General features: G+C 33.7%; 1 protein-coding gene across 1 annotated transcript in view; it reads right to left on the bottom strand.

Annotated features, from left to right (window-relative positions):
* Nucleotides 1-14,988, bottom strand: part of GPCPD1 (glycerophosphocholine phosphodiesterase 1) — a 51,537-nt gene that overhangs the window by 23,599 nt on the left and 12,950 nt on the right. Inside the window, exons 5-9 of the mRNA XM_040637995.1 lie at nt 9,460-9,535; nt 7,521-7,562; nt 5,590-5,713; nt 2,291-2,522; nt 264-426 (exon numbers count right to left, since the gene is read on the bottom strand). Of these exons, the coding sequence (XP_040493929.1) occupies nt 264-426; nt 2,291-2,522; nt 5,590-5,713; nt 7,521-7,562; nt 9,460-9,535 (637 nt within the window). The remainder of the gene's footprint in view (nt 1-263; nt 427-2,290; nt 2,523-5,589; nt 5,714-7,520; nt 7,563-9,459; nt 9,536-14,988) is intronic.

Here is a 14,988-nt window from a genome sequence, read left to right as displayed (position 1 = left end):
CATTTAAAGTATTTACATTTAAATACCACTGGAACAAACCTTATCAATCTCTATCAAATAGAAAATAAGTAACAAGTCAAAACTGATTCAAAGTAAAGCTTCCAGAAAATTTCACAGATGCCCCTTATTGCTGTTGTTGTTAATATTCTAAAAACAAATTATTAATTTAACACCATTCTCAAAAGCTCAATTTGAAGCTAACTAAAATTTGAACCTAAACCTTTGTTCATTTGTAAAGAGCCACTCTGCTTCTCCCAGCTTACCTCTCACTTTGCCTATTGTTTTTCTGGAATTTCTGCTCATGATGGGAAGAGTGAGAATTCCAGCACTCTTCCCACTCTCGGCAATGGTGGATGATAAGAGGCATGCTGTCCCTACATGTCCAGGAAGGGCATCACCCTGAACTACATGTTCACTGAGATCCTCCTGAAATAAAAAATGAGGTTTAAAATAAGCCAAATTCTTATACTTCAGTATTTCCCATTTAAGAATCAAAAAACTCCCTTAAAATTAATTCAGAATCTATTGAGGAAGATCAATAACAAACAGGAATCAAATTTATATTCAGGTAATTTAGATAGATTCTTTGTAAAATGATACATTTTCTTTTAGTATATAAAATTTTAAGATTTTATATGGTACTTTATTAGTCATAACTCTGTTGATTGGCACTTCTGATCCTCTAACATGTATCAGATGAATTTAAAACACTGACAAGTTTCTAAGTATTTTTTTCCAAGACTAACAAACTCCTATAGCGAGCTGTTAATGTGTATTATATTCTCTAAAAATGCATCCACACAGAGGACATAAAGGGATACTTAACTCTCTAGGAAACTTAATTCTCATTTGGAGATTACATTGGATATTTTATCAGCCTGGTCTACGAATAAAATAGTTTTTCTAAAACTACTAAACAAACAAAAAGGAAGTTAGGATGTTTAAGAGAGTATTAAAAGATAGGTCCTTAAGAAATAAGGAAACATTCAACTAAAACCTAAAGTCCCACAGATCTTACTACTTAGGTAAGATCGAAGTACAGGTTTTTTTTAAAATAAAATTCCTTATTATAGGTTTTTGAAAGGAAAGAGTTTTCATTTTGTACAATACAAAGTAGCCAAAAAGCCAGTTGCAAAGGCAATGCATAAAGGCATCATCAAATTAAAAAATCACTATAATGATTTTAATTAACAAGTGTAGCAAATGTTACTTGTGGTTAAGTTTAAATCCATTTTGTATTCTGTTTTCACAAAACTGTGGCTAGGTGCTCTCATCTAATGGAAATGGGAGTGGAAGTGCCAAAGAGCAAGAGCCTCAGGAAAGCAGTACACATAACCACGAGCTGGGCACAATAAAGCAAGGACCTTAGCCAAGGACCCTGCATGACTCGGGAAGACGAGAGCACCTGAACAGCCAACAAGCCAGAAGGCTCTGGTGTTAAGAGTCACGAGTAGCTCTGGAAAGCTGGCAGCAGATTCTGAACAACCTGGCATAATGTTCATAGTAATTTCTTTTTCACTACATATTTATAATATCAAGTTGTAAAAATGAGTCCAGTGTTACGAATTCTCATAATAAAATGCCTCAATAAACCACAGATTTCAGTCATGAGGAAGACTCAATCATGTTAGTTACACTGGGTTGCCCATCAGGAGTTATACAGTCTATCGTCCCTCTATCCTTGGAGGCTCCTTTGGATATTATTCTTTTATATTTAGAACAGGCACAGGGGGCGCTGGTTGGCTCAGTCAGCAGAGCAGGCAACTCTTGATCTCAGGGTTGTGAGTTCAAGCCCCATGCTCGTTTTAAAAATTAAAAAAATCTTAAAAAAAAAAAACCAGGCACAGACATTAAGACATCTGGTCTTGATGTAAAACATCAATTCAGCTGAAATTTTTTTTATAGTACTTGAGTTTATCAATTCCAAGTTTCTTAAGCCTGCTAAAATGCATAGAAAAATAAACATCTAAAAAGATGTATGAATCATGGGTTTACACTCAGACTAAAATAAAAATCAAAACATAAAAATAAGGGGCGCTTGGGTGGCTCAGTCGTTAAGCATCTGCCTTTAGTTCAGGGCGTGATCCCGGTTTCCTGGGATCGAGCCCGGCATCGGGATCCCTGCTGGGAGCCTGCTTCCTCCTCTCCCACTCCCCCTGCTTGTGTTCCCTCTCTCGCTGGCTGTCTCTCTGTCAAATAAATAAAGTCTTAAAAAAACTAAATAAATAAAAATAAAAATAAGCCCATGCCTGCATTCTTTCTCAACTCCTTCCGTGAAATAATTACTCACCTCAAAAAAATCAAATATTAGTTCCAGGTTATCTGGCTCCATTGTCTGTATGCTGTACTCTGTCCAACGATCGGGCTGTAAGCCATACCCACACTCTGGCTGTGAATGCCTGCACTTGAACTCATTGTCGCTTATTAAGGATATCTCTAGGCTGTTGGACATTTTGTGAAGAACAGTGGGAGACACCCTATCATCATCATCTTCTTCCAAGCCCTCTAGCGTCAGCTTTACCCTACACAAATGGAAAAAATAATGAAATGCAAAAAAATGGAAAAGGAAAACTCATACAAATGTTACCTAAACACTAACTTTAAAAGTGCTCCCTGAATATGCTAATCCTGCAAGTAACAAAATACAGTATTATACAAGACTACACATACTACTAGTTTAGGCATTAGTTATGTTTTATAAGATACTGATGTTTTTATCTACATATATTTCTGCAAAGAATTAAAACAAGATAAATGCTCATTATGCCTAAGGTTGTTTTCAGTAATTCTTTTTCTATAGAGGCATTTACTGTTATCTCATTTATAACTGGCTATCTCAGATTCTTTTGAAAAGTCTCACAAAAGAATATATGTATAAAACAAGCACAAACCTGAACCATATTCTGTTAGTGTACATTAAAAGACGAGAGTTGGAGGCTTAAATTTTCCCCTTTCTTCTACCGTACCACAGTTGAGTCCAGGTATTTTGTGAAAAGTACATTATTTAAAGAAATATATTGCATTAAATGTTTATTGGTATGCATGCACACTTTTTACATGTGTGTATGTATTTACATGTAAGTACTTTTTAAATGAAACAAATAAACAGGGCGCCTGGGTGGCTTAGTCGGTTAAGTGTCTGCCTTCAGTTCAGGTCGTGATCTCAGGGTCCTGGCACCAAGCCCTGCATAGGGCTCCCTGCCCATCCACCCTGCTTGTGCTCTGTCTCTCTCTTGCTCTCTCTCAAATAAATAAATAAAATCTTAAAAAAAATTTTAAAAAAAGAATAGTTCTGGATAACTGATTCTATTAAGTGAACCTGAAGGAACATTCTCTATCAGGATATATGAAGAGAGACCACATTTGGACAGTAATAAATAAGCAAGAAAGGCACAAAGATAAAAATAACTATTCTGCTAACAGCAACGTGCATTTACCAAAAGAAAAAAAAAATCAAGTTAAAGGGATTCATGAAAAAATTTTAGTCATTTATGTTAAAGGTTTTCTTCAAATAGCTCTATAACGGTTATAAACTATCTTTCCACTTACAAGAGAAACTTGTTTAAAACCTGGTGGTAATGAAAAAAGATAAAAAATAAAACTTGCTGGTTAATGAGAAAGAACAGCATGCCTAGTATTTTATTTAAAATGCATAAGCTGGGGCGCCTGGGTGGCGCAGTTGTTAAGCGTCTGCCTTCGGCTCAGGGCGTGTTCCCAAAGTCCTGGGATCAAGCCCCCTCATCAGGCTTTCCTGCTCCGCCGGGAGCCTGCTTCTTCTTCTCCCACTCCCCCTGCTTGTGTTCCCTCTCTCGCTGGCTGTCTCTCTGTCAAATGAATAAATAAAATCTTTAAAAAATAAAAATAAAATGCATAAGCTGTTGCTAAGTTTTTAAAGTCCTGATATTCTTGCAGATAAATTTATTTCCTACCCCATGAAGGTTTAGTTTATCATTAAATACGAATTTGGAGGAAAAGGTGATCAGAACACAAATTTCTAGGTATACACAATTTTTTAATAAAGCTTATTACTTTTTTTTTTTTACACCCAACATGGGGCTCAAACTCACAACCCTGACATCAAGAGTCACACACTCCTCAGACTGAGCCAGCCAGGTACCCCATACACAATTTATTTCAACAGCAATCAGTTACTTAATTTGTGGAGCCCACCACCCACCAAAGTTTGGTTATACCAAAATATTCAAATTTAAGCCTCACTGACACAATAATATATACTAACACTCAAAATAACTTCTGTATAAACAAGAATGGTATAAGGACTCAGGATGCATTTGCAATCAGAAATTCACAAGCAGAACCCCAACCATTAATTATCTATTAATTTCTTAACTAAAGTCAAGGAAAGAAACAAATCCTCATAAGCCCAACCAACCATCTGGTTTATCTTCTACAGCTATCCTTATTTCAAGGTCTTATTCTAAGAGGACACTTTATAGTTGTTAACACAATTTGTTTCTTTTCACATGTAAATAAAAGATTCAATTATGTTAAACACACTCCACCCCAAGCGCAGAGTCAGATCTCACCACCCTGAGATCAATACTTGAGCCAAACGCAAGAGGCTTAACTAAGCCACCCAGTCTACGCCTCTCCCCCCAGAAGAAAAAAGGATTCAATTATGTATGAAAAAGGCCTAGAAACGCTATGTACAAAGGTAAGATACACCCCAAACCTTTCACGTCCTCTCAGAACAGCAAAAGCAAAGGACTGTGAAGTGCTACCTACCCTTTCCCTTTTTAATTTATGACTGGGATAAGTACTACAGTATTTAAACAGTTATTACAAAACATTTAAGGGGGGCATTAACTGCAGGATCTTATAAGTTTTATTCCAAAGACAGTAAGTATTGTATTATTAATTACTTCAGTTGCTGAAAATGGTCTTTTCAACCCAGCCCTGACATTTTGTCAGAAAGGGATGCATTACAACCAAGACTTAAAACTCTCAGTCTATAAGTTACAAAAGCTCAAATGATAGGGCCACCTGGGTCACTGAGAAGCCAGCTCACTTAAAGGTATATATGATGACGTTACAGAAAAATAAAGTTACTCACTATGTAGCTATTTACACAAAGCTTGAAATCTATTTTTAATATAGGAGTTAAGAAGAAATTAATCTGGAACTGCCATGATCACTGCTAACCTTTCTTCATGAAAAAGTTTTCATTTTCAAGCCACAGGAAAGTTTAGAATACTGAAGGATATTTCCAAAAATCATTTTTCTGTTTATGCCATTATCCCCTCATTTAGCACAAATTCATTTCTGTCTTACCAATTTTGAATAGAATCTACAAAGATACATACATTTGGAAATCACTTAATTATATAGAAAGAAAATTTTCTGGTTTCAAATTTAGCAATTAATACTAAGAGAAATATGTTTAACTGGAATAATGTGAGTCAGGGAAGCAGTTCACTCTCACAAGACCCTTCAATAAGAAAATGTAACATTATCTGTAAGTGTGTTATGTTCTTAGTTTATACCCTTAAAGGCTAAAAACAATTGGGTCAAAAATCTACAGCATGAATAAAAATAAACAGCCTAAGTGACAAATACACATGCTCATACCTAAATCTAGATTTTTTTAATTTTTTCTTTGTTATTGAGACAGGAGGTTTTTCAGAATAATGCAAACGTAATCTTATTTCAGTCTGACATGTCAGCCATCCAGAATCCAGAGTTTCAACACCATCTGGCAGAGTAAATATGAAGAACAGTAATTATTATACTTATGTGAAACAATCTGATAAGTACAACACACCTTTGACAATTCTAGTTCATGTTCACATTTTGATAGATTCAGTTTATATACCACTGGAACTTCTCTCCAAAGCAAACACAAAGGTAGTCTTAAATTTATCACTCCAAAATTTTTATATGAAGTGGGGGGGGGGGAGTTAAATGTTAACAATTACGTATTTAACAACTTAAGTAAATTAAAACGTTCTTATTGAATACACTATCCAGGTAATAGCATCTATTTCTAAAAGAATACCACATTCCTCAGTGGCTCTAACCTAGCAGTTGTCTCACTGAGGACCACAATCACACTTCCAAAGCGTCACAGGAGCTGTTCAGCTGAAACTAGTTCTACCACCAGAGGTGGAGTTTGAGACGTGAGAAGGTTAAGAACACAAGTGTGAGTCAATTTTGTATTCTTGCATTTATAAATTCTGACATAAATAAATGGCAGGATTGTGATAACAGTGTGTTATGTTAGCGTTATTTAATTTGAAGTTTCCTGCCAACATATGTCATAAAATTTTCATAAATACTACAGAGCTGTCAACTGTTTGGACCTAATTTTTTTTTTTTAATCAAAAGGACTTCAAAAACAGAAGAAGTTTTTCTCTTTAGGTATAACTTTAAAAGTTTCAATAATTATCAAATTTTAAAAATAAAGAGAAACCACCATCCTCTCTTAACTTTAAAATGTTCTCAGAAATGAACAAAGTTGGAGAGACGGCTTTCCTTCCTGACAGCTAACTAAAGCTGAGTTTAAGAGAACTACAAAAGAGGAAAGAAATGCCTGTGCTTATAACTATGCATAGATGTTAACATACAATAGAGAGACATGTCATGCCTTACAGTTAAGGACATGAGAAAGCTACTTCTCCATCCAGCAACCTCTGTAAAACATATAGCATAAATATTATCTTCTGTAAATAAAGAGAACAAGACTCTAAAACACTAAAGCTAAAGCTATGCAAGTATTTTAGACTACCTTATAATATAATATAAATAATCCCAAATAAAATTAAGGAAAAGAAGCTAAATTCCTATCCAAATACTGCCAAAGCATGTACATCTCTCAAGTGCACAAACACAGGCACCTAGTATCAGCAGAGATAAATCTCTGGTTCACAGTCAGTGCAAGCACACATTCTGCTCACCCCCTTTGTATCTTTATGCCTAAAATAAAAAATGCAGTTTAGCATGATAACGCTGTTCTACCGTGAGAATTCCAGTCACCAAAGACAACTTAAATCCTCAGGATAAAGTATTTAGTGAAGCAGAAAAATATATGAATGCATGACATTTTCAACATATTCAGAAGTAAAAGGATTGTCTACTGTAAATTAATTGTTCAAGTCTCAGGAGAATTATTGGAACATTTTGTTTAATCTGGGTTTCACTGTAAATGCACATACACACAAAATGCACAAACCTAGCTTAAGAGTTTAGACTGTTTAGAAACATTAATACTAAACATAAGGGTTAAAAAGTGATGCTATATGAACAGTTAAGTATAATACTCTTAAATTAAGCATACTAATTCATACACTTGAAGTCACCAGTCAAATAAAAACCAAGCGGATAAAATTTTAAAGCTTAAGAATTCTATTGGAAACTATTATTTAACAGAATGTACTTGTTTCTTGGATCTAGTCTCTATTTTCAGTATCATACTGTCGTATCTCCCTGGGCGGTTCCTAATGAAATGTAAGGTAACATCTCAATTTTATCAGTAAAGATTGTCAAAACTCGGTCTCACTTACTGTGGATTCCAAATTGTCCATCGTCAATAATAATTTCACTTTCTAGAATTGAAGGAAAATAAAAAAACCTAGTTAAAATTCATGAGGTATACAGAATGAACAATTGAGAAATTACCCACCTTAAGGATTTTAAAATATGAAATCTAAAATTTAAAAGCAGCCCAAAGTGAATAAGCATATTTATTGTAGCCCTGAATAAAGAATTCCCTTTTAAGGAGATTATCACACAGTAAAGGTTCTTAACGAACTTGGTGATGACTCGTGGTGTCATGAGGAAGGGAAAGAAAACTCCTAAGAGAGGAGCTCTAGAGGCTTGGGAACAAACCTCTCCACCCACCAATTTATGAGACAGGCTGCTGGACATTATCATCTGGTTGATTTTTTAAACCAAAGGTCTTGGCACAATTAAAATGCTTATTCTTATGTAGTGCATATTCTGAACTTATCTAAAACATAATTCTCCTCGAATCCCAACTATTCTCTATAGCCAGCTACAAGCTTTACAAACAGCACAAACTTACCTGCGTATACAGAGCTGTGAGGAACTACCAAAAGAATAAGTGCTAGCACATTCCCTTCTAACAGCAGTTTCAGCTAAGTAAGAAGAGCTGGTAAGTCCCACCCTCTTGAGTAAAACACTAATAATCTTCCCTGCTACCTCCTTTCCCAGTCTCACTTTAAACTTAAGTCTGAAATATTTGTCAAAATAAGTGTGATAGTTCCCAATAAAGATTCTTGGTAGATTTCACGCAGCTCTTACGTTTAGAGGTTATGTTTTCCAAAGGTATAAAATTAATTTTTAAAAGACCAGAAACAAACATCCCACTTCTCACAATAAGAAAATATATTTAACTGTAAGATGCTTCAAAACATAAGTTATTTTTTAAATGTTCAATACCTAATAATTTCCAACCTCAGTATGGGACTATTGTAATTCTAAAGTACACTATTCATGAAAATTCTAAATATATTATCAAAAATGTATTAAAACAGAAAAAGAAAATCCAATAAAGAGGATGGAATGAAATATCTGTTTAAACAAGACGTGTCCTTGCCACAGGGTAAAGCAGGATCTCTCACTACTTTCTAATCTAAGATAGCTACTAGCAAGCCTTTTATTATCTTTAAATTCTAATTTCCTCTAGAAACTAAAAGATACAGTTCTCAGCACGAGTCAATTTACAGATGAATCCAAGTGGGTAATTTATGCATATGAAATGAACTTCAAATTTTAATCTCAGTATGGAAAAGGAAATTCAAAAATACTTGTATGAAGAGAAATGCCATTTTTTGGCACAAGAAAACTGAATGATGTTTTAGGGAAAAAAAACAAAAACAAGAACAAAACAAAACCAACCATCTGAGTATCAATTTTAACATAGCCAGCAGGTATTTAAGTAAATCAGAAGAAAATATGTCTGCTACAACCAAGAAATTTGAATGCATTCATACAAGTTTACTGAAGTATTTACTAGTTGGAAAAAAAAAACCAACAAAGAATAAATAGGATAACTTATTCTATTGCTCTTACTATTCAAAGTTAAAAATTTAAGAATCTTTGTTTTGGATTAATTCTTTCCTCAGATGTTCTCTAAACTCTCTGAGCAAGTAATCAAATAAAGCCGTGAACGCTCAATCAGGAAGAATGCCATTTTACAAACTTTGTGAACTACTCCAAATGAAAATAAATATTCCACAATAAAATTAAACGAATCCCCCCAAATAAAAATAACTTGGCAAGCATTTCTAACAAAGTTAATAAAGAAAGGCAATTAAGAACTGTTTAGTTTTAAAAGATCCATGATATGCTAAGTGAAATTTGCAGTACTGACAATGCTTAAACTTCAGAATAAAAATTTATTAAATCCCACTAAGCCATTGTGCAGCATATTAGTAACTTTATGCATATGCCTCAAACAGATGCAGTTAATGCCCATACCTAAAGGGGTTATTGATCGTGGTTGTAGATGAGTCTCCCACTTGTGAACTATGACTTGGCATGGACCACCGATAGTCTGCAATTTAAAAGTTAAACGTCTGCAATAATTTCTTATATCTTATTTTCTACCCATGACTCCATTAGATGTTTGTGGCCTTAGTCTTATACTAAATATGAAACCAAAAGATTCATCTTGTTATTTATCAATATTATATGCCAAAACTCAGGAATGTACCAGGTCATAAACCGTTATGAGTGCTGGAAGAAAAGGACAGTGAGGCAGTAAACAGAGAAAAAGGAGATGAAACTGGCACATAAAACCATCTTTAATCCATTCTTATATCTGCCTACAATACTCCAAATTGTTTTAAAGAAATTTTCATCCTTAGTTGATGTTCTGTCCCCTAAGTTAAAGATAACACCAAATATACTTTATGCTTGGTTGTCAGCAGTCAATGAGGTATTACTGAATAAAGTTCTCTCAAGTAACTCTCCAAGTGTTTGGGAAAAGCCTACACTCTATGATTGCAGGAATAGCAGGTACGAGTACTTCAAGATCAATGAGCACAAGTTACTCAAGGAACTAGAGGGCATAACAAAGTTCTTTACTATAATAAGTAACAGGAAGAACATCAGATTGCTTGTATCACAGTAACCAGTGCGTCTAAAAAGCACAGGACAACCCTAAAAGAAAGGACATGTACGTGAGTAAATTTGAAGAATAAGTCTGACAAAAAGGGAACTACCACCCAGTTTTTCTCTTTATGCCTTCCAGTTCATAAATTCATACAGTGTGAAAACTTCTAATATTGTCTTCTGTTATCAAGCTCTCTTACTAAAAGGGAAAATAAAGCTTTATGTGCTAGTACCTACAGCAATTTAAAAACAAAAATAATCAACTAAGATTCCCCACATACACCTAAAGGACTGAAGTACTAACTAAATGCTTCCTAATTTTAATTATTAAAAAAAAATCGACAAAACTTATGTGCCAAAATAAAACCATTAAATACACATTTTAGAAGCAAAATTTCAAACTATAACCTTACAAAGTTATTTTACATTTCTCTTCACATCTTCAGAAGACATTTAGTAAAATACAAAGAAGCAAAAAGAAAACACAAAAATCATTATCACACCGCTTAAGGATAATCACTATTGATATTTTCATACATAATCTTCAAGCCCTTTTCTAGGCATATATTACATACTCTTAAAAAGCACAGAACATATAAGCTTCTCTCTCTCTATTGTGTACACCTTTAGATGGCATTAAATACTCTTCTGTATCATTTTACAGGTTTCAATATTGATTAATAATAAAAGTGCCAAATGATAATAAACGAGTATGAGACAAATTAGGCACATTAAGTAATCAAATGCAAGAGATATTCTGCTACTTAAAAATAACCAGAGGCTGAAATCTTTTTTAAAACTTGCAAACTTCTAAACTCTGAAAACTAAAATAGCATTAGATATTCATTCAAATTATATAGCAAATGGGATAATATAGCAAATCCTCATTTTCTCTAGCTGAATACCCCCTTGTTTTAAGGGTTCAACTTATGAGTTGGTAGACTTGTCAGATGTTTTTAAATTTTTTTTTAATGTGAAACTGCTCGTCTTAAATATAGTGAATTTCATTTCCTTTACACTAAAAAAACGGAGATACATTTAATCCTACAACTGCTAGATGTTTTTTACTACAACCTTCCTGTCACATTTTTTTGAATTTATTTCTTAAACATCAAACTTTCTGATCCTCAAAAGATGCAAATATATACATTAAAAAAGGAACAATGTTTCTTAGCAATAGACAGTAGCGAGAAAGATCTAACCTATACCCTTCCCCCCTTCCTCTCATGTCCCCTGCACGACCCCCTTCCCCAAAAAATATCATCTTTGCTACAAAGATGGTATAGATCTACATTCTTATAGAAGTTACCAACCAAAGGTGACTTCAAAGGGTGCCAGGAACATACTATTAAATATCAGCAGGGATTAGAAGTGGATAGAAGAGAGGAGAGTTTGTTTTTCTATCAATTCAGTGCCAGGGAAACTTTACACAGTGTTGACTACAATATCAACATCTAATCATATCAGAATAGCCCTGTGGATAAAATATTTGGTAGAGAATATATTTTAATAATATTTTAGTAACTCCACCCTCATCTGCTTTAGCAGCAAACCCACTACTCACTGCATAAAACAACCTAGGCTTGAATAGAATGGAGCATTTGAGGAGCTATCCAAAGAGGTGATTCAACAGATGACTTCTAATTGGGTATACAAGCGTTCATACTGCAAATCCATGCTTGTCGGTACAACAAAGTGTTATAATATAGAAAAAAAATTTACCAAGTTTTAAAATACAGTGAACTTTCAAAATTGTCATGAATACTTTATTAAACTTCAGAAGGTAATCTTAAATTTTAGCTTACTGAGCTTCTTAAAAAATATTTAAGCCCTGAGCAGTGGGAAATTAAAAATCTCGGTAATGACTCCAAAACATGCAACCCTTTTTAATATGCTAAATGTAATAAACTCATTCTTCAAGATCTTAGAAAAAAGAACAGTTCCATTCTGTAAAAGGCTGCCATAATTTTAAGCACTTTGGAGTCAAGTGCAAGGTAGATCTTTGAAGCAAAAAATAACATCATCAATCCAAGATATTATTCCATTAATAGTATTGATAGAGTTGTTTCACAATTTAACATATATTAAATCAGATGATTGCTGAAATGTTTCCAAACAAGCATATTAATAAAAATACAAAATAATCTATTTCTGCAAATAAAGAAGAGCGTAATGACTGCTTTCTTATTAAACAGGGACCAACATCACTCAGCTACATCAAGCACTGAGACAGACGAACATGTAGACTGAGGTTTTGGTCTGTTTTGTTTTGAACAAACCATGTAGCAAAATTATGAACTAGTCATGTAGTATCACTACTTTCAAAAATCATGAAAAATGTAACTTCTGAAATTTTACTGTTGTCTTTCACATTTTGGGGGGGAAAAAAAAGTACATGTAAAACGGGCCCTAAGGAATTTTTATCTATGATGGCAAGGCCAGACCAACAGTCGTTTAAAAATCACGATTTTTAATAAGACTAATAAGAAAAATGGTCACTTATGGATAAGTAAAGTGTGAGGTGAAGAAAGCTAGGCAGACAGACATCTGTGAGATGGTTCAAGTTTGAGGTTAACAACTGAGGTATTTAGCATCCAGAAGAATTTTATTAAGAAAACCACTATACAAAATAAGATACCTGGGCTATTCTGAAAATAAACAATGATGTGACTATCACAGATGATTGACTCTTTTGGTAAAGGATTTAAACAAAAATCAAGGGAGATTAAGAAGAAAGGGTTTATAATGAATCTAATTATAAGTGAATGTGAACACCTATAAAAATTAGAAACACAGAAGTTACCGAAAAATAGCTATTTCCATTGAAATGAAAGGAAAAATCACAAACATTATTACAAAATTGGCTAACATTTCAGTATCAAGTTACATCTCTAATTCTAGCCACAAGTATAGAAGGATGGACATGGATTTAAAAGAATGTTTTAATTAATGTTCACTGAAAAATTATCTCTGGTGAAGATGTGAAATTAATGGACCATCTGAAGACTCGCACCTGTGTTTTCATTCTAAGAATATCTACAACCTTTGTTTGCTATGTTCAAGATAGTATTTTGATTTGTCACCTGTAAAATTATTTTAAAATTCAACATATTAATACCTTATTCTAATTCTACAAAGTAGAAGACAATAGGTAGCTATGAAAAGTTGAGAGAAAAGGGACTTTAAGACTCTTCTAAACTAAAAAGAATGTGCCAGGAAGAGCAAAAATGGAGAAAATATGAATGATAAAATTTTATTTATTTGCAATAAAATTTTAGCCATGGAAGGGACCTAAAAAATCTATGGTCGGAGCCCTTCATTTTACAGACAAGAAAAACTGAAATATGAAGGTCAAGTGACAAGACCACAAGACTTTTAGCTTAGGCTCCCCGTATGCTTGGGTAGAGTACCTCAGCAAAACTAATCTTATTACTCATTTCAGCTTTTCAATGTTTCATAATTACTTTGCTTTTCTATCATTCTTTATATTCATAAAATATATATTCCAATAATTTACATTTTATACTTTAAGATTCTTTGCACATTAGTTTTATCATCTGACAATGCACAACTGAGACAAAGTTTCATAATTATTTCTATTTAAAATTATGTTTCATTTAAAGAGCGCCACCAACTTTTAAAAGAAAAGAAATGTCACTTTAAGCTGGCATGTGGAAAAAACCCTCTAGCTCTATGCATGGGATTTTATGTAGCTATTTACTCTAGTCCATGAAAAACATACTTACCATGGCAGCCCCTGCATCACACGGTACATGTGTACACGATACAGAGCACCTACTTAAAGAAACACACTCACCAACACATACTGTAAACTTTTGCAAGTATTACAAGGGGAAAAACTTGTTTTTTACTGTAAGCAGACTTCTTGCCAATTTTTTCAGAAAGGCAGTTTGGACTGATTTGCTGCTTTTGGTTACATTTTCAATGAAGAGGGGAAAATACTGTAGGTTGGCTTGATTTGATCTATGTTGACAATAGTCTTACTTTAGAAAACTATGCCCAAAGGACTCATCATGATTTTTCTTGTCCAAATGCCCCTTTAAATAAAATTTAGTTGATTTCACACATTACAAATTTCACATACCAGGACCCTCAAATAAACTGTCGATGTCATGAGTGCTATGACCTACTTATCACTGCATAACTGTTCAACTTAAACTGAAAAACTTTGCCACAATGCATAACCCTTATGCCAAATAAATGATCTTAAGTCATTAAAATGAGACTATTGTCAAGATAAGCCAACACAACGATCAACCATAATGTAATTTTAATTACTGCGTATTTACAATATATTCTTGGAATAAGAAACGTAATAAGTGCAAAAGACAGCTGAAGTGGCTTTGTCAGTTTTTTCTTCTCTATAATGGTGGCTAAGCGAATGAGGTAACAGTGGCTGCTTGCATTTTTCACATGTAACAAGTATTCAATGATCCCAAAGGGAAATAAAAATTTGAAAAAGGTTTAATCCATGTTTTGCTTCCTAGACTCCTGCCTAAACCCCTGCTCACATGCAGCCTAAGTGTGCTCAAAGACAAAAATCTGAAGGAAAAGAATCCTTCCAGGAAATAAGCATCTTTAAAATAGGAGGAAAAGAATTAACTTTTTTTCTTTTCTAAATATGAAAACAATCCCAAAATAATAAATCATTGTGAGCAAGCAGATTAGATTTATCAGATACTCCAAAGGCCTTCAGAAAAGATCCCAATCTATCAACACCATGGTTGTAAATAATCTAAGAGGAATGACTTCAGTTTTGATAGGAGTTAAAACAAATGCAGCCACTACAAGATGGCTGTTGTGAAATAATTTGTTAAAATAAGTACTCATTTAAAGCTGGCTCTATGCTCCTTCAAGTGTATTTATACCACA

The sequence above is a fragment of the Ursus maritimus genome, unplaced genomic scaffold (genome assembly GCF_017311325.1).
Source record: "Ursus maritimus isolate PB19 unplaced genomic scaffold, ASM1731132v1 scaffold_22, whole genome shotgun sequence".
NCBI lineage: Eukaryota > Metazoa > Chordata > Mammalia > Carnivora > Ursidae > Ursus > Ursus maritimus.
The sequence above is the reverse complement of the archived record's forward strand: the minus strand, read 5'-3'. Positions and strand labels throughout refer to the sequence as shown.